The sequence below is a fragment of the Medicago truncatula genome, chromosome 5 (assembly GCF_003473485.1).
Source record: "Medicago truncatula cultivar Jemalong A17 chromosome 5, MtrunA17r5.0-ANR, whole genome shotgun sequence".
NCBI lineage: Eukaryota > Viridiplantae > Streptophyta > Magnoliopsida > Fabales > Fabaceae > Medicago > Medicago truncatula.
The window spans coordinates 30,708,692-30,728,039 of NC_053046.1; the positions used below are offsets into that span (position 1 = coordinate 30,708,692).

Here is a 19,348-nt window from a genome sequence, read left to right on the forward strand (position 1 = left end):
AACCAGAACCAGAACACATTTTCAGGCGAGAGATGGGAGAGGGAGAGAGAATGGTGGAACCAGAAACAACATCATCATCAACAATAACATTAACAACAACAACAACAACAACATGGAAACAAAACCAAACACTCCAAACATTATCAGAAAAACTAACAAACGGAAACCTTAACACAAAAATCGAAGCTGCAAGAGAAATTCGAAGAATGGTTCGAAAATCATCGAAGACACGCTCCAAACTTGCTGATTCTGGTGTTATTCAACCACTCATCTTCATGCTCTCTTCTTCCAATATTGAGGCTCGTGAATCCTCTCTTCTCGCTCTTCTCAACCTGGCTGTTCGCAACGAACGGTAAAAAGATCTCTTCTTTTTCATTTTTTTTTTCATCCGGGTTTTGATTTTCCTGGTTGGGTATTGTTTGGATTGTGTTTTCTTTGTGCAATGGGAAATGGATTGCTTTAAATTTATGATTTTCCGATGAAGATGCTGATTTTGTTCTGTTTGTTTATCACATTGATTTTGACTTTGTTGGGGAATTTATGGAATGATGAGATTTGAGTTAAAGGAATATGTCGTACTTAAATTGGTTTTTGGAAGGAACGGTTTTTTGAATTGTTTATATGGTTGTTGTGTTTGGATTCACAAAACAACCATATAATTGAGATGCAAAAATATATTTTTTTGCATTTTTTCTGTTCAAGTAATGCGAAAAATACTGGAATTTGTTGTTGAGTAGATATTGATATTTTTCATTATAATTGAGATGTATCTGTCTTGAGATTTTTTTAGTGATTTTTGGTTTCTAAATGATTTTTCTTTTTAAGAAGCACATTTGCATTTGGCTACCCTTTCTTAATTTTATTATTACGTTGATGTTCATTTTTTATTTTGTGGATTTTTTACTCCTAACAATATTAGCTATACTTCCTGTATGATCCTATGCTGTTCCACTTCCAACAACACAATGGTATTTCTGATTTAACTTTCATGATTTCAATTTATTATTAGTAGTAAGTAGTGAGCATGATTAAACAGAAAAAATTAACTACACTACCTGTTATTTCCTGAAATGTAGAAGACGGTCTGGGATTGTTGAAATCATGTAGGAGTGTGTTGAGGCTCAATCTGCCTCAGTGGCAGGATGCATTGACTCTCTAAAGCTAGTGTTAGTGTTTCAATCGACGGATTCAGAGTTTAGAGTGTCTAGGCTAGAAATTAACTCATGTGACGTTTGGTACCCCTTTGTTTACATGCCTCCTCCAAGGCGACATTGTTACCTGTCATGCGTACTACATGATCTGCTCACGATTATTGTGATGGATTGGAAAATTTTGTTACTTCTCAAGCCAACATCTATCTGACTTGTGTACTCTTTATTGGGAGAGTATCCGATAGAATCAGTGACGAGATGGTTGTCTCATTCGCCACCATTGACCCTTGAACTTGCTGACCCACTCTTGCTACATAACTTTTGCCCTTGCTACTGTCTGAAGTTTCTCGGTGCTGTTGAACTGTGATAGAGCCCTCTGTTGCCCATCAGTCTCTGCTATTTAGACCTTGTCTTCTACAGTTAGGGCTTGTTATTCAAAATGGGATTTTGAATGAAGACAAATACGTGGGAGTGACTGTTCTATAAATTTTGGTTGATTTAGTCCTTCTCACATTCATTTGGACACTTATTGTTTACGTCATCATCCAACATGTCATGTCATAGAGAGCGTTAGCATCGAACTAACTGGATCTAAGGCATGAACTAATTGACCAATGAAATACACTCAGCGTTGTTGATGATAGATGGCCAAAAATCCATCATATAAACATGCCATTACGGCCTATGGTGTCGGCATGGTTGGGCATCCTTTCACAAATTGCCTTGTCGAAAAAGCCGCCACGGCTGAGTACACTTTTAAGGGTATTTGACCAAAATAATTTTTGCTTACTCAATCAGTTTACAACATCAAATTAAAAATTTAAGAATTAATAGGTTTCCATAGTTATCTTTTTAACCCAAGTTAGTAAAATTCCTAACTAGGGTATTTGTACAAATTGTCTCCTTACTTCTTCCTCGGCTTCCCAAAGTCAAGATCCTTCATAAGTTCATCCTCCTTTCTCCCTCCAAGTTTCAAGCAAGGGTCATCAATTGTGAAGTTACAAATCCTTCATTAATTTAAAAATTCCATATCAAGTCCTAGATTCTCCATTCCATGTAAAAGTCCTAGCGTCAATATTTCTCAATAGCCTGCTAAAGCTATTGCAGAGTGGCCTCAATATTCGATACATTCACTGCTATGGACTGTTTTTTATGTAGTGGGAGAGCAGCTGCTACCCTGTATAATTGCCAGCACTTTCATCAGCTTTTTTTCAAATGGAGAAGTTCCATGTTGATGCGCCCTTTTTTGTGGATTATTCTTTGGGTATATTTTGCAATATTTCCATTTTTTTACACAAGCAAACTCGTGTTTATGATTCAAAACTGGATACACCGTTCAGCTTGTTATTTGAGACCTAAAACACAACAAAGGCTGAACACCTCCCACTTTCCACCCACTGACCCAGCCATCTGACTGCATTTCCAGTCAATCCACCGCATTCTAGCAATGTTTCCTAGTTCTTACCAAGCCTTTTTTTATTTATCACAGCACAACCCTCCTTTGGTCTCTGTTCTATCTAAAGCTTGGTGTCCAACATATGTGTTTTATTATCCATTGCTTTCTGAAGTGGGATCTTAACCATAAGTCTCTAATTGATACTAGTGTACTTATATAGTGGCTTCCACATTCAAAAGGGTAACTTAGGTAGAAGCCAATATTTTTTAGATCTTTTCAATGCTGAGCAACTTGATGTTTGAGAATAAGAAACCTATCTGTAATGTCTTCATGGCTTGGTTTGATTTTCCAATCAGAAAGTGTCATGAACCATCGCTAAATAAACGATGATTTTTGTATTCTGGAATGCTGGAATTGTTGAACCTAAAATTACTTTATTTGCATGTCATCAAGTTGATGCACAGGGAATAACTACTCACTAATCTGATTTTTTAGCTTTATCATTTTGATTTTTTAGCAATTTTATGTTCAGGGCAAGAGACCACTTATTCATCCTTTACTTTCTTCATTCCCTTTATAATTAGGTTGAGTGGATTTTTACTCCTAATTAGTATTAGTAACCAAAACAAGATTTAGGGTGTAATTGATGAATATTAAACGTTGGGGTGGCTGATTTATTTTGCTTGTGAGTCTGTCTAATTCTTGTGTTGGACTATTTTTTCCAATGGCTTGTTGTCAAACAGAAGATCTTAGTGATGTTAATGTTTTTCATGCTCATTTGTATTCTTTCTTGATGTGCATAAATATTGGTTTTATGGTGATACTGTATTGACGATGGAGAATACCGGTTGTTAGTTATTGATCCACTATGATCATTGATATGCATGCTTCTACTTATATTTGACGGCCATTTTGTCTGATTTGATGATGACTCAGGCCACCTTTTTGGGGTTTGTCATGTCTCGGAAATTATTTTTCTGCTTTAACTCTAAAAATGCATTTTTCCTGCATACATGAAGTACCTGTACCGGGTATGCGCGCAGTACCAGTATCTCTAACGTACCCAACCGTACCCATTTTTACTTGATTAATTTGCGGCAGTTAATACAGCAAAAACATACTGGCTGTGGAAAAATAGCAGAAATTATTTTGATTTTTTATTGTATTTCAACTCTCTCTTGCTTTTGATGAAATCTGTGGAGATGGTTGTAAGAAAAAAGTAAATCTCTGAAACATAATGATGAAAGTGTGGCTAAATACATCATTAAAATACAAACAATATTACACTATTTTTTATTATAATTGAATTTTTTTCCTTGGCATGTTTTTACAACAACGGTAGTTATTCACTAAAAAAATAATAATCATTTTGATATTTTACATTAATGTACCTGTACCTTCGTTTTTTAAATTTTTCCGTATTTCGTACCGGTACTCGTTGTAACGAATATCGAGGCCTAACTCATCCGTACAAAACCGGCTTGTACGGTGAGGAGTGCCTCCTCTTTATAAACTTTTCTCAAGATTCCTATCTATCTGATGTGGGACTAAATCCCACCCGAGAGTTGGCCGCTAACACTCGTACCTCTGCTTCATAGGACTTTAAAAGTAGGTGAAGCATTTTGCACTATTTTTAATTTATTGTTTTGCAACTCTTTTTTTTTATACTAGCGGGAAGACGACATTGATGTGCCCGTTTGTCTGCTTTTCTGTTGCACTTCATGATATGTATGTTGTCCACACTTATCTAAATTTCAGCTTCAAATAACTTTGTTGTTAAGGGGAAAATTGTATGGAAACATTGTACAGAAAAATGCCTGACCAAAATTTGTAGTTACTTTTAGAGTTCCTTTTATATCAAGGGATATATTACTTTGTGATTTTATGTTTTGGGTCCTTCTTGTCATTCTTTACTTTTCTAAGTTATGTTTCTCTTCAATAAAGTTTTCTGTTTATGACATTGTGGAACTTGCATTTGTTAGAAACAAGGTCCAAATAGTGACAGCTGGTGCAGTGCCTCCTCTGGTAGAGCTCCTCAAGATGCAATCTAACGGTATACGAGAATTGGCTACAGCTGCAATCTTGACACTCTCATCTGCTGCACCCAACAAGCCCATTATTGCTGCTTCCGGAGCTGCTCCTCTCCTTGTTCAGATTCTCAAATCTGGAAGTGTTCAAGGCAAAGTTGATACTGTTACAACCCTCCACAATCTCTCCTATAGCACCGTGAATCCCATTGAACTTCTTGATGCCAGCGCTGTTTCCCCTCTTATCAACCTCCTTAAAGACTGTAAGAAGTATTCAAATTTTGCAGAAAAAGCTACATCGCTCCTTGAAATCCTTTCCAACTCTGAAGAGGGACGAATTGCGATCTCACTTACAGAAGGTGGAATTTTAACACTAGTAGAGACAGTTGAAGATGGATCGCTTGTCAGCACAGAATATGCTGTTGGAGCATTGCTATCGTTATGTCTGAGCTGCCGGGATAAGTATCGGGAACTGATTCTTAAAGAAGGAGCAATTCCGGGCCTGTTACGGCTGACAGTAGAGGGCACAGTTGAAGCTCAAGATAGAGCTCGCATGCTTCTGGATTTACTCAGAGATTCTCCTAAAGAAAAAAGACTAGACTCCTCAGTTTTGGAGAAAATTGTTTACGACATGGCTGAAAGGCTAGATAGAGTATCGGTAGATAAAGCTGCGGAAACATCCAAATGATTGTTGCAAGATATGGTTCAAAGGAGTATGGAAAACACAGCATGAACTGCATATTGCATGGAGCTGTATCTTGCCCTACTCTATGATTCACTCTACTTGATAAGTCGTGCTTTTTTTGCTCAACAAGAAGCTGTGCACATATGAGTTTCAACTTGTATATATGTGGTTTTTCTCTCTCTGACTCTGTTTTTTCTTTGGGCCAGTTAGTGTTTAAGCTAGATAACCATTCAAATGGTGTCTAATGATGTTTACCAGTCTAACTTGGGGTTGGTCTGTTGATTTTTCATGACCTCATAATTACACTGTATATCTCAGCCAGGATAGTGCACATATAAAAGAGTATGCAGTTGCATGTACTAAACCCCACCTTCCCTCCCGAATTGAGTTATGATTTTGTCAAGGTTTTAATTAGACATGAATTTCCCGGCCTAAAGCAATCAACAATCTCAAGTATTTTGAATCATTGAGTAAAAAAAAGTATTTAAAATCAATTTGACAATTATTATGATTCTAATAATTTTATTCACTGCGATTGCTTTCAATGGATTGGACTGAGAAGTACCCTTGCTCCCTCATTTTTTAATAAGATCGGAAGATTAGATTTGCCAAGAAAATTAGTAATATCTTTTATTCTCTATTATTATGTGCAATTATCCTAGTTCCCTCAAAGTATATGCAAATCTGATTGACAGAATAATTTGGCAGCTTATAACGAAATGTACAATTGACAACAAAGGCATTCATTTGGTGAGCTGAGAAAAACTATTCACATGGCAAGGGTGACACTATTTAAATTACAGTTATACAAAGGTAAACTCTAATTTTTTTTTTTAGGTTAATACAAACTACTCTATAGTCGGAGACGTAAGTGAAATTGGCCGAACCTTGTCACCATACATCGCATGTTCATCGTTGTTCTAATTATAACATCGATTACTTATAACTATTTTATATTTAAGGACTAGGAAGAAGAGTGATCTAAAAGCGACATATATTTCGGTTTGACATTTTCTCCGATGACAATTTAGAATAAAATAAAACTGCACTTTATTATCAAAATAAATATATAAATAAAATTGCACTACAAAAATCAGGATTCTTCTGTAAAATCGAAGAGATCAAAGGAGGGTGATTTTATTTTATTTTTTTAATTTTATTTTTTGTGTATTGCATATGGCAATCAGTTTAATTCACATAATGTATACTTCCTTCGTTGTCAATTACTAGTGTGCAACTCGTGCGCGGACGCACATGTTAATTTAATTTTTGATTTACAACAGTACCACACACGCGTATGACATCAAATACGCATGTTGGCCAGTGTGTACAACACACACACGACATACATTACGACACGTGTCGGCCAGCGCATACAACACACACCACATCGGCCCGCGCGTAGAGACGCACACGAATCGGGCAGCACGACACGCGCTGGCCCGCGTGTACGTACACACACGTAGTGGGCAGCACAACACGCATCGCCCCCACTCATACAGGCGCACACGCGTTGGGCATCACAAACAGTATATGCACGCGTTAAATCATGCGTTTTTCGATACTGGAGACACGTCGATGAGTGTTCAACACCAACACGTGAACACACGAACCGATTTATCGTGTACCTACATATCAATTGGTATTCGTTTTCAACAAACCGCATATGCATCCTTTGCCAAAATCAAACGCACGTCAACTACCATTCAGTATCAACAATTGCACCCAAATATTTACCAGCGCATATATCAACAACAAAAATATGATTTAAAAAAATAACGATGATAGAATAGGTCATGAGTGGCTAGAGAACACACCTAGGAAACCCACATACTTACACTTGCCAAATAATTCATTAGGCAAAGTCATTTATAGGGCTCCCACATATATTTAGGTCTGGTCATTTATAAGAGACCCACATATATTAACTATTCTATCATATTTTAATACTATATAGATTCAACACAATCAGGTTACCTAGCTGAAAGCATTTTGTTGTTCGAGTCCTCTTGGGAGAATTGTGGTGTACTAAAGCTATTCACAGGGGTTTTGATTTTTTGTTTTTATCCCATCCAGATTTTGTTTTTATCCCATCCAGATAAGTGAAATCACTTGTTTTTCACATGCAAAAATTCTTATAACATCTAAATGTCAGTTTGTTCATGGTAAAGGTTGTAAAGGGTGTGTGATAAGGTTATGGTTGAAACATAATAAGAGAAAAGACCATATATACACAAAAAAAAAAACCATGATTTATAGAATCACATAATTTCTTGTGAGAAGGAACAATCATATCTGGCAAGTTTCGTTACTTTATTTGTCATAACAAATATTAGGACGTCTAAAGTCTCTTCAAAAAATTCTTGAACCATTGTGCTGAGAGCTTTTGATATCTTTTCAAGTTATTGTTGTAATCTACGAAGTTCATTCCCAAACCTCACTGTGTACCCCTTCACCCCATTCAATATTGTCTAGTAATGACCACACAAAATATCCTTTTACATTTACGCCGATCCTTATATATTCACAAAAAACAAAACAAAATAGAAAGTATTAAGATGTGTATTGAAGCATATGCACAGAGGATACGAGAGATGGTCATGATAATAATTAATTCTGTCAATGTCGTTAAGTGCTGGATCATTTATACCTGCAAATCAAGTTAATTATGTGAGACAAAATTTCTTGTACATGTACCAAGTACTAACACATACATACTAGAAGATTATTAATATCCACATATGCATTACTAGAAGGTAAGTCCATTATCCATATGCTTGTATATGATATGTGTGTGTGATGCACCTAAGCAAAAGCAAATAAGTAGTTCACACATTCATAGATTTACTTTGCAATATTTATCGAGGATTGTTGTAATTTACCATTTTCGGTAACATAAATCAATGGACTGTTGTACTTTTCCTTAATGTAGATCAATAGTATAAAACCAATCTGAAGCAGCCTGCAGATATATATAACCATGGAGGTTTCATATTTTTATTTTACCAGAATGATAAAACTTCATTTGATTTGGTCACACTTGTACGTACCTGTGGACCTATGGATATCCCGTTACGCTCAGCTTCCATCACAAAAAATGAGAGATGTCATCGTCAAATTCAACATATATTTAAATTATTAGTTAAAATTAATTATGATTTAAGTGATGAATAAAGGTGTGTTTACTTGTAAGATTGGCAAGGGAATCTGTGAGATAGCAAGGTATAGTAGTGTTTAAATTAGGTTCATTGGCTGCATATCTAGATTTGTCCAACCAAGGATCGCATATGCTGTCAATGGTGTCATAAACCTGCAATTGAGATTTCAATTGAAAATTTTCAGCTCTTAAGGTGCTTTGTGCACACGCGCCCACATATTTTTATCATAAACTCCAAATCAATGTACAAAATAAAGAAATAGAGGAAAAAAGGCTTTATTTAACATGCACCACCACCACAATGGGCTCTACCATCAATTTTCTCTTATTGACTTAATTGCATTTTTGGACCCCTATCTTTTCAAAAGTTGCGGTTATGGACCCATAACTAATTTAAATAAAAATCAGCCCCCTATATTTTGATTCTTTGGCAGTTTTGGACCCCCAGTCCATTGTTGACTCGGTCAACGCTGATGTGGCATCTAAGTGAGTGCCACATGTCAATATTTTTTTTGTTTTTTTTGCCTTGGGGTCCAAAACTGCCAAAGAATCAAAACATAGGGGGTTGTTTTGTATTTAAATTAGTTAGGGGTCCATAACCGCAACTTTTGGAAAGATAGGGGTCCAAAAGTGCAATTAAGCCTATCTTATTTTTTGAATTTTATTGTTAACCCCCGTCCTTTTTTTAAATCTCTTGTAACCAACCATCTCCACCATAGATCATTGTGGTTTATCACCTACAGAATTCACACTTGCAATACCTTACTCGAATTGAGCAGGGTGTGTATGATTATTTTAAACCTTTATAACATATTTTTTAAATAAAATTACAATATATCCAAGGGTAAACACATGATATTCGTTGCAGCTATGCTTTATAGTACGAAGCTATACAAACGAAAAACTACGAAACTCATACATGTTTCGCAAGGTGGGAGAATTTTATAATTCCGGATTGGATGGAATAAAGGCAGTACGGTGGTGGTATAAATTGGCTGCCACGTGTCTCATAAGTTCTAACTCAACGGATAAAAATATCGAAATTGTTAGGTCAAACGTCATGATCAGAGTTCGAACCTCGGTGTGTGGGTGTGTGAGTTTACGATAACTTTGTCATCTCTTCTATCTAAAAAAAATAAAATTGGCTGCCACATAATGAATTTGTTTTCGCTTCGCACTAAAAATGACAACATTCATTAGTAAATCATGCTCCATTTGTCCACAAGTCATAGCTCAACGGATAAAATGTTGAAATTGTTAGGCCAGACGCCATTATTGGGGTTCGAACCCCAGTACCTCCACGCCATGACTGAGGTTCGAACCCCGGTACCTCCACTTGTGTGTGAGTTTATAATGATTTTGTCATTTCGTCTATCTACCAAAAACAAATCATGTTCCATTTGTTTTTCATTTTTTTTTATAGAGAAATGATATTTGTACAATCACTTTGTAATAATTTTTTGACAACTTTCTTTTTCATAGTAACATTATACTTTTATTCTTTCTCTTCCTTTTTCTCTCTCCATTGATTTTGACCAATAAAAAGAAAGAAAAAAGAAGTTGTCACATAAGTTGTCTCACATGGTTGTTCAAACATCACCACTCTTTTTTATATAATCAAGTGATGTTAAGGTCGTAATTTCGTACTAGCAAAAATCGTCGTCTTTCTGCCATTTTTACTACGCTAACGTTTGAAAATTATATACGGTATTTTTTTTTATGAAATTTTGATTTTGATTAAAAGGAAAAATATAAATGTTTTTTGCTTCCAAATTAACTGTTATGCATATTGTTGATATTGGCTTCAAATTTGTGGTCTGGAAGAACAGAGAAATCGTGACACGATTTTGGCATCGTGGCACGATTTCAAGTGGCCATGAGCTAGTTTGCAGGACGCCAAATCGTGGCACGATCTTGGGAAATCGTGACACGATTCAGAAACTTGCTCGTTAAGTATCACTGATAAGGATTGCATAAAAGGATTGTAAATAGTTTCTGAAGAACATTTTTATTATCCGTGAATTTCTTAAGAATTCAATACAATATTGATGTATATAGCACATATAATTGATTAGATATGTTATATAGTTCTTTCAAGAACTCGTTTTTTTAATATTTATGCATCCTATAAATAGAGATCAATGTAACATAACTGTGCGTAACAAGAGAATAATATTATCATCTTTGTTCTCTCTCTTTCTCCACTTCTCTTTAATCTTGTTCTTCTTCTAATAGTTTCACAACACTAATCATGATTGTCGATTTTAATGACACCAACAACATAACAAAAAATATAATCTAAATTTTTATTTTTTTAACGACACCAACAACAATCTTTATTATAGAGCGTGAGTTAAGTCACGTTGACCTGTAATGAGCGTGAGTTAACTCACGTTAAAGTTCAATGTGATTTAAGTCATGCCGGATATAAAACCTACATGACTTAAATCATGTGAGGTATATTCTTTAGTTTTCATGTGAATTAACAATTTTGTATGGGAGGAGCAATTTTCTTTATATTTTGGTTTGAGTAATGATAAGTAGACAGTTATTCTTTATATTACTCTCTAAAATTTGAGATAAAAACAGGTATAAGCGTTTACCAATTTTATTCTTTTGGTTTTACCATGCCTACACGGAGAAGTACAAACGCAAACGCTATAAATAAAAAAATAAAAAAACAAAACCACAGAGCTATTGTTTAACAATCAAAATCGTACTCTATTTCCCGCTCAAACTTTCAGCCCCGCTCAATCACAAACAAACTTTCAAAATCGAAAATGGAGCAAGAAACAGCGAAGAACCAGAAATCAAGAACAGTTCGGAAAAAATCGGAAACCAACACGGACGGCGGCGGCAACGCTTCTGCACTTCCAAAGAAACGGCGGAGTTCAGAACGCACCTGCGTTCACAAAGTAGCAGTACCAATCGATTACATCTCAACAAAAGACGAAGCACTTTACGGAACACTCTCCAGTCCTCTTCACAACGGTACCATGGCTAAAACATTTCCATTCACTCTCGATCAATTTCAACAAGTATCGATCGCGTGTCTCGAACGAAACGAGTCCGTTCTAGTGTCTGCTCACACATCAGCCGGAAAGACTGCTATTGCTGAATACGCTATAGCAATGTCTTTGAGAGATAAAAGAAAGGTTCTCTACACTTCACCTCTAAAATCTTTGAATAATCAGAAATACAGTGAATTGAGACAGGAATTTACAGATGTAGGGTTGATAACCGGTGATATAACAATTTATCCTTCGGAGGCGAAATGTTTGATTATGACTACAGAAATTCTTCGGGGAATGTTGTATCGTGGATCTGAAGTTTTGAATGAAGTTGACTGGGTAATTTTTGATGAGATACATTGCATGAAAGATGGTGAAAGAGGCGTGGTTTGGGAAGAAAGCATTATCCTCTTACCACCTACAGTTAAAATGGTTTTTCTTTCGGCTACTTTGTCGAATGCTCTAGAGTTTGCGGAGTGGATTTCTACTTTACGTAAACAACCTTGTCATGTGATATGCACCAATTTTCGCCCGACGCCTATACAGCATTATGTTTTTCCTATTGGAGGTAGGAGATTGTACCCGATTGTTGATGAGAATGAGGAGTTTATGGGTGATAATTTTGTCATGGCCGAAAATACTTTTCTTAAGCAGAAACTCGGTGAAGGGAATAAGGGAGACATGTTCAAAATTGTTAAGGTCTGTTAATTTTACCCTTCTAGTTGTTTTTTTGTGGAACTAGTTGTATCTTGTTCATTTTGATGGGTATTTTGGTCAATACATCTTTCATTTACTCTGGATTTTGTTGAAAATTGAAATCATATATTAGGAAGCAATTAGTATTGCTGAAATGTGTAAAGACGCCAAAGCTTTGAGGCAATGTGCAATGTTTGATATACTTTGGTGCGTTTGATTTCGAGAGCAGTGTAATTCTTGCACTTTTGAGGATATCTAGTATCTACAAATAAGCAGATGCTTTTGGATATGAATAGGCACTAGGCACATGTAAAGCTAATGACATTTTTAAAAGTGTTCTTTGCTCATATTTTGGACGAATCAGGTAGTTTTATTACACTGATGATGTTTATTATTCATCGGTGTGCACTTTTATTTTCTCTATTTTATGAAGAATCACGTAGTTTTATGTTTATTTTGGTTGGTATATTTTTTAATTTACAGATGATCATGGAAAAGAAATTCCAACCTATTATTGTCTTTAGCTTCAGTAAGAAAGAGTGCGAGCACAATTTAAAATCTATATCTAAACTTGACTTCAATACCCAAGAGGAAAAGGAAAGAGTGCTGGATATTTTTGAGATGGCAGTGCTGACTCTGAATGAAGAAGATCGGAGCTTATGTGCTATAAAGGAGGTGTTGCCACATCTTCAGCGAGGAATTGGTATCCATCATTCCGGTCTTCTTCCTGTCATCAAAGAATTGGTTGAGCTTCTTTTTCAGGAAGGTCTGGTAAAGGCCCTCTTTGCTACCGAGACAGTAAGATTTTGTCAAGTTTTTTTTATTTTTTTTTAAATTGTTGATAATATATTTTTTGAAGGATTCTTAGATGCGCTTTTCTACAGTTTGCAATGGGTTTAAATATGCCGGCAAAGACTGTCGTGTTCTCTTCTGTTAAGAAGTGGGATGGACATGAACACCGTTATATTAGATCTGGTGAATATATACAGGTGAGTGATGCTTTATTTTTTTGGTGATGGTGGTTGAAGTGTTTCTCATTCTATCGAGGTATCACTATTCTTACCCACAATTAATGATATGTACTTTAGATGAGTGGAAGGGCAGGGCGTCGTGGCAAAGATGAGCATGGGATTTGTATCATAATGATTGATGAGCAGGTGAGTGTATTGCTAGTCATTTTTGTTTTCTGTACTTTTGATGCAGCATAATGAAATATAATACACCCATGCTTCTTCTGTCGACCGTTTTCCAAATAGTATATGTTAATAGTCACCCTCCTTTCTTAAGTTTAACCAGATAATTTAGAAATGTCAATTTGGTATTTATTTTGACAAATGGATTTGATATATGATTTAATGTATTTCCTTTAAAAAGTATCCATACCATTAATGCTTTGATGAATGAATACTGTTGATCAGATGATGATTCAATACATTTAAGATTTAGTTTATTTCAGAATCAACTTGCAAAAAGTGTTCGAAACAAAATTTAAGAATAAGGTGGTGAATTTGAAAGTGATCACATAGAACTGCGTCGGAAGAAATAGGAAACACTTATTAAAAGTGGAACTTTGTTTAGCTATCGATATATTTTTTGAAATGGGATTGCCAAATCGAAGGGAAAAAAGTAGTGTAAAAATGTTTATCTCCCAGTCTCAGGAAAAACAAGAGTCCAAGGCATCGTTCTTACTCTCAATTTTTTCTCCACTTATCGAACACCCTCTTTAGTATTTTATCCTATTCTTTATATGAACTATCTACTATTCGTACTAACTGTCAATATAACTGTTACTGGGCTGTTATAATTTCTAATTAAATTCTGATACCTGGGCCAAGTACCAAACATCTTCTCAGAAAGTAATCATCTAATAACGAATTTAAATAAACCAAGCCAATGGGGTTTGATTTCTTATCGTTTTGAAGTTTAAATCTTTGACTAGAGACAAGTTAAATAGCTTATTTTTTGTTTTAATATTATTCTATTGAAATGAGATGGAACATGATAATAGTTAGTTTTGGGTAAGGTATTTTAACTCTTTCAAGATTATGATAAAACCTATGAACAAGGAGATATTCTGTTCGATTAGCAATAGCATGTAATTGTTTTTTTTTTATCCTTCTGTTTTCCCTTCACGTGCTTATGAACAGAACCTGTAAATTAGGCTTTCAAAAGCATTTTTTTAGTAATATATTGTACATGTATTTGTGCATGTGCTTGAAAATTCTGTTGCTTATACTTTATATAATAAATAAATTTTGTTGGTTTGTTGTTTGTTTCTTTGGATGGGAATTCACACGGTATGGCTACAAAAGTTAGCTGCTTTATATTTTGTTCACATTCTATTCTTAGTTATATTAGTATGTCAAAGTCTCTTGTTTGACTTTGGATGGGAAACTAAAACGAATTGATTTTGCACAGATGAACAAGAATAACCTCGAAGACATCGTTCTGGGTAAACCCGCTCCTTTAGTTAGTACATTCAGGCTTCGCTACCATTCCATTTTAAATTTGATGAGCCGTGCAGACGGCCAGTTCAGTGCCGAACACCTTATAAGCAATTCATTTCATCAATTTCAATATGAAAAGGTTTGTATCCAACCATTTCCTTCAAAACCTTATTTGTATTTAGTGCACTGTGATGTTTAACTTGTGAGCTCGTTACTCAATTCAGACCTTACCTGAGATGAAAAAAAGGGTGTCTATGCTGGAGCAGAAATTAGCCTTGCTTGATGCTGCAGAGAAGGTAATCTTTATCCCTGGGCCGTCTGTTTTGTTAATTATATTTTCTGTGGATTTTTATATATTGATATTTGATTTACTATTTTCTATTATTCATTATTTGTGTAGGCTGAAGTATCGGAATATCATAAGCTGAAATTGAAATTAGCTGAGCTTCAGAGGAAAATGTCAAAAAAAATTAGACCTGATAATATTCTTCCCTTTCTTTGCCCTGGTCGACTGGTAAGTGATAGTTATCAATTATCATTGGAATTAAGTATGAATTTTCTTTTGCGTCTCTAATTAATCCTGAGCATTAGCATGCAAATGAGTTTATGTAATCGTAAATCCATCCGTATGTGTGTGTATTAAATTTCAATTATTTTGTACACATTTTTTCATATCTATTTTTAGTTTCTACTGTGTTTAATTTGTCTTCTGTTTTTTTTTTTTTTTTTTTTTTTTTTTTAACTTACATCAAACATCACTGAAATAGACGGTTTTCTTGCAGATTAAAGTAAGAGAACGTGGAACAGATTGGGGCTGGGGTGTTGTAGTCGATGTTGTTCAGGAACCTGTTGATGATTATATAGTCGACACTTTACTTCATTGTTCACCTGGTTCAAACGAAAACAGTTTACAACTAAAACCATGTCCACCCTTCCCTGGAGAGAAAGGTGAAATGCATGTGGTAAGCTGCCATTTTGACCGTCATGCTACTTCAGGGCTTTGTTTTGTCGCTCACTTCACTTTACTTATCCAAAAAACTGTTGCATTCTCTTGACTGCTTCCATTTGCAACAGGTCCCTGTTCAATTAACATTAATCTATGCCCTTAGTCAAGTAAAGATCTCTCTACCTCATGATATCCGGCCCTTGAAAGCTCGGCAAGATATACTCCTTGGTGTTCAGGAGATATGTGATCGTTTTCCTCAAGGTCTTCCAACGATTAACCCTGCACAGGTAAAATTTTCCACACTCAGCTATCATCAATTGTGGCATGTTCACTACTTTTGGTATCAAAATTAAGGGGTGGCCGTTCTAGGCTCTTTAATGTTTCGCATGATAATGGAGACACAATTTTTATGTAAACTATATGGCAAAAGCTGTAGCAAATTTATTGGTCTCCAACATTGTATCTTCCCAGTATTTGGGCATGTTTTAAAGTTTGCATTGCATAGTGAAAGCCTTGAACTGCCTTTCTGCATCATATTTTTTCCTCTTCATCAATGTTAATCTTTTAACTTCTCTATCTCATTGTCTTACTTTTTAGCGAAGAAGATTATTTTAGACATTCTCATAGCTGAGTTTTAGTGAGATCATAAACAGAGTTGCACCATTATTTATGTATTATTCCATTCCAGGACAATGTTTTAAAAGATTCAGAGATAGTTGAACTTGTCAAAGAAATGGAAAATTTAGAGAAGAAGTTGTTAGATCATCCTATGCATAAGGTTTGTTAAAATGAATCTGGTCCATATTCTCTATATATTTGTGATGTTGTTGGTCTTTGGTTTGAATGTTTCCACAACACTTTGCTGTAAGTTAGATTCAAGATGTGGAAAAGAATAATATTACGCACTTTCAGAGGAAAGCTGATCTGAATCATGAAATTCAACAACTGAAGGAAAAAATGCAGTACTCCCAGGTATTGACTATGCCGAGGCCTCGTTATTTACTACATCTAACTATTAAGCTAATTAGGAGTTGGAGTTTGGAACTGAATGGGAGCCAAGACAGCATGTGTTGTGCTATGCATTAAATATATTCCTATGTGAACAACTTTAACATTTGATGGAAGGCTAATATGATAATCATATCAATGAGTCAGACCATGACAAATGTTCGAGTGCACCATACATGAATGTGGACAATGAATATCTGTACTCCTTAATTTATTTTTCTAAAATGTTGTATGATTCCATGATTGTTTTGATGGACTTACTAGTTATTGGGGAAAATTATCAATGTTTCAGCTGCAAAAATTTCGGGAAGAACTTAAAAATCGCTCGCAGGTCTTAAAGGAGCTTGGTCATATTGATGCTGATAGTGTAGTTCAATTGAAAGGAAAGGCAGCTTGCTTGATTGACATGGACGATGTACTCCTTGTCACCGAATTATTGTTTAATGGTGAATCAATATGCGTTTGTTGGTTGTTTTTTCTGTATGGTTTGCAGTTTGTGTTACATAATCTGATTTTTTTTCTTTTATTCATTTTCCCTTCCCCATTAGGCACTTTTAATCATCTTGATCATCATCAAGTTACTGCCCTTGCAAGTTGTTTTATGCCAATAGATAAATCATCTAAGAAGATACAGCCGACATCACTGCTTGAGAGACCTCTACAACAGCTTCAAGACAGTGCAAGAAGGATAGCAGAGGTGTTCTATCATTTAACTTGATATTTCTTGTGAATTTGTGAATTAAACTATAAATGGGATTACTCTATGGTTACAGATAGAGTGCAAATACAGATTGCGGGTAAATGTGAACAAGTATGTCAAATCAACAGAAAGGCCAGTCATTATGGATGCAATACACTCTTGGTCAAAGGTTCGTAATATCATGTTTTTTACTTGAATACCTACTTCGCTCTTAAGTTGTTTGCTTGATTTGTTGGTTGAAGTTTCTATTACTGGATGAGTTGTTATTCATATTCCTGGGTTGACTAGTTCAAAACTAGAAATTACATAGATTGCTATTTGAAACATGAGAAACCTCTGGAGTAATTTAGTAGTACATAGTTTGCTGGTTAGCTGTTTCGATTGGAAGTTGGGGATTGTAGCTGGTCATCTTGCTGATTTAGTCAAAGGAAAATAAAGAATAGACGGGAAATTTAGCATTTCTTTTAAGTTGGAATACAAGTTTGAGAAGAGTTAGCTTAAGGAAATTTAGTATTTGACATCCCAGGTAGAAGAAGATAAAAGGCTTGAGGGTAATTAGATATTTTCTTATATTATTCAACTGTCATACTAAAATCATCCCTTGAGCATGCCTTGATATATAATAAATAGAAAAAATTGAATTATCAAAATTTGTGAAATGTAGTCATTTGCGTTGGTTACCATGGTTGTTAGTTACTTGTAAGGAATCAAAGCTCATGCTTAGAAGATAAATAACAACTTAAAGCGCGCATGCATATACGCTGGCATGTCACTGAAATTTCCTATAATCATATACACTTTATGCACCTAAACTCACACACGGTTTGTCACTCTTGATTCATTTCCGAGAAGTCTTCAAAGTAGACTCCTCTGTGTTGATTGTGATACTAAATCTCATTTTAGATTTCATAGACACATGTAGGCATCCTAACGCAGCATTATGCATCCTTCAATGAGTGGGTGAAAATGAGCGGTTATTTACTAGTTTGTATTTTGTTTCTTATTTTCTCCCAGGGATCAAGTTTTGCTGATGTTACTCAAATGACTGACATCTTTGAGGGGAGTATCATTACGGCTGCTAGAAGGCTTGTTGGGTTTTTGAATCAGGTAACCACATGGTTTCATTTTGGATGGTTGAATTTCCTTGTAATTTCAAGTTGCAAAATGCAATTGCAAATACACCCTTCTATGAATATAAAGTGGAAAAGAGCTAGCGTAGGTTGTTGATTTGTACTAGTGTTTCGGGATTCAGAGAAAAGCTGAATAGAAACCATAGATCCGAATTATTATCCCTTGATAATCTGAGCTCTACAAGTATTACTGTATATGATTGATTTTTGGCATTGCAGTTACATTGCTGATTATAGCTGACAGCTGTAACTGAAGTAAGTTACTGATTATAATTAGTTATAGCTGTTTGACCTAAGTAAGCTAAAGGACATAAGAGAAAATAGAAGATATTGCAAAGTAAACTATTGAGAGATCATATCCTTATAATTTGGGTGGTTTGGTTAAACATGACTCATTAAAAGTGATATTCTTAACATTTACAATTTGTTAGATTTTATAATTTTACGGTATTTGAGGTGTTGTTTAATTGCTAAATTAGAGTGTATGGATTAAAGTAGCCATTGTTTGTGTTTCAGTAATTATGTTTACCATCGGAAAATTCTTCGTTTTTCCTCCATGTTAGAAGTTATCTCTATAAGACCTGTTTTAGGTCAAATTAATTGTTTGGTGAAAACATGTATATAATTCTGTTTACATGAGTGTTTAGAGTTTGTGATCGACCGTCTTTGACTCTTTCCAGTTGCGTGCTGGTGCCGAGGCAGTTGGAGAAAATGACTTGGCGAAGAAATTTACAGCAGCGAGTGAAAGCATTCGACGGGGTATTATTTTTACAGATTCTCTGTATCTGTGACTTGTTCTCCTGCAGAGCAGCATAAAAATGTCAAATTTTGCTTAACATTTCAAATTTTTGCTTGCTCCACTTCAGACAACTATGCACTTCTCTAATATTTGTATGGAGTAACTAGGACACGAAATTAAGTATCGCAATGAGATATTTCTTCTATTTTGTCAATTGCCACAAAAAAGAGAAGCAACAATAAAGTTTTATTACTT

General features: G+C 35.1%; 2 protein-coding genes across 2 annotated transcripts; both read left to right on the forward strand.

Annotated features, from left to right (window-relative positions):
- LOC11408569 (U-box domain-containing protein 15) lies at positions 1 to 5,695 on the forward strand. The gene is made up of 2 exons (XM_003615494.4): positions 1 to 352; positions 4,530 to 5,695. Exons 1-2 carry the CDS (start codon positions 33 to 35, stop codon positions 5,260 to 5,262), a joined length of 1,053 nt encoding a protein of 350 aa, XP_003615542.1. The 5' UTR covers positions 1 to 32; the 3' UTR covers positions 5,263 to 5,695.
- A 5,501-nt stretch (positions 5,696 to 11,196) lies between these two features.
- LOC11408570 (DExH-box ATP-dependent RNA helicase DExH10) lies at positions 11,197 to 19,348 on the forward strand. The gene is made up of 16 exons (XM_003615496.3): positions 11,197 to 12,126; positions 12,607 to 12,921; positions 13,008 to 13,112; positions 13,212 to 13,280; positions 14,542 to 14,709; positions 14,795 to 14,866; positions 14,971 to 15,084; positions 15,353 to 15,532; positions 15,645 to 15,803; positions 16,205 to 16,294; positions 16,390 to 16,488; positions 16,817 to 16,970; positions 17,073 to 17,221; positions 17,298 to 17,393; positions 18,239 to 18,331; positions 19,035 to 19,348. Exons 1-16 carry the CDS (start codon positions 11,197 to 11,199, stop codon positions 19,143 to 19,145), a joined length of 2,904 nt encoding a protein of 967 aa, XP_003615544.1. The 3' UTR covers positions 19,146 to 19,348.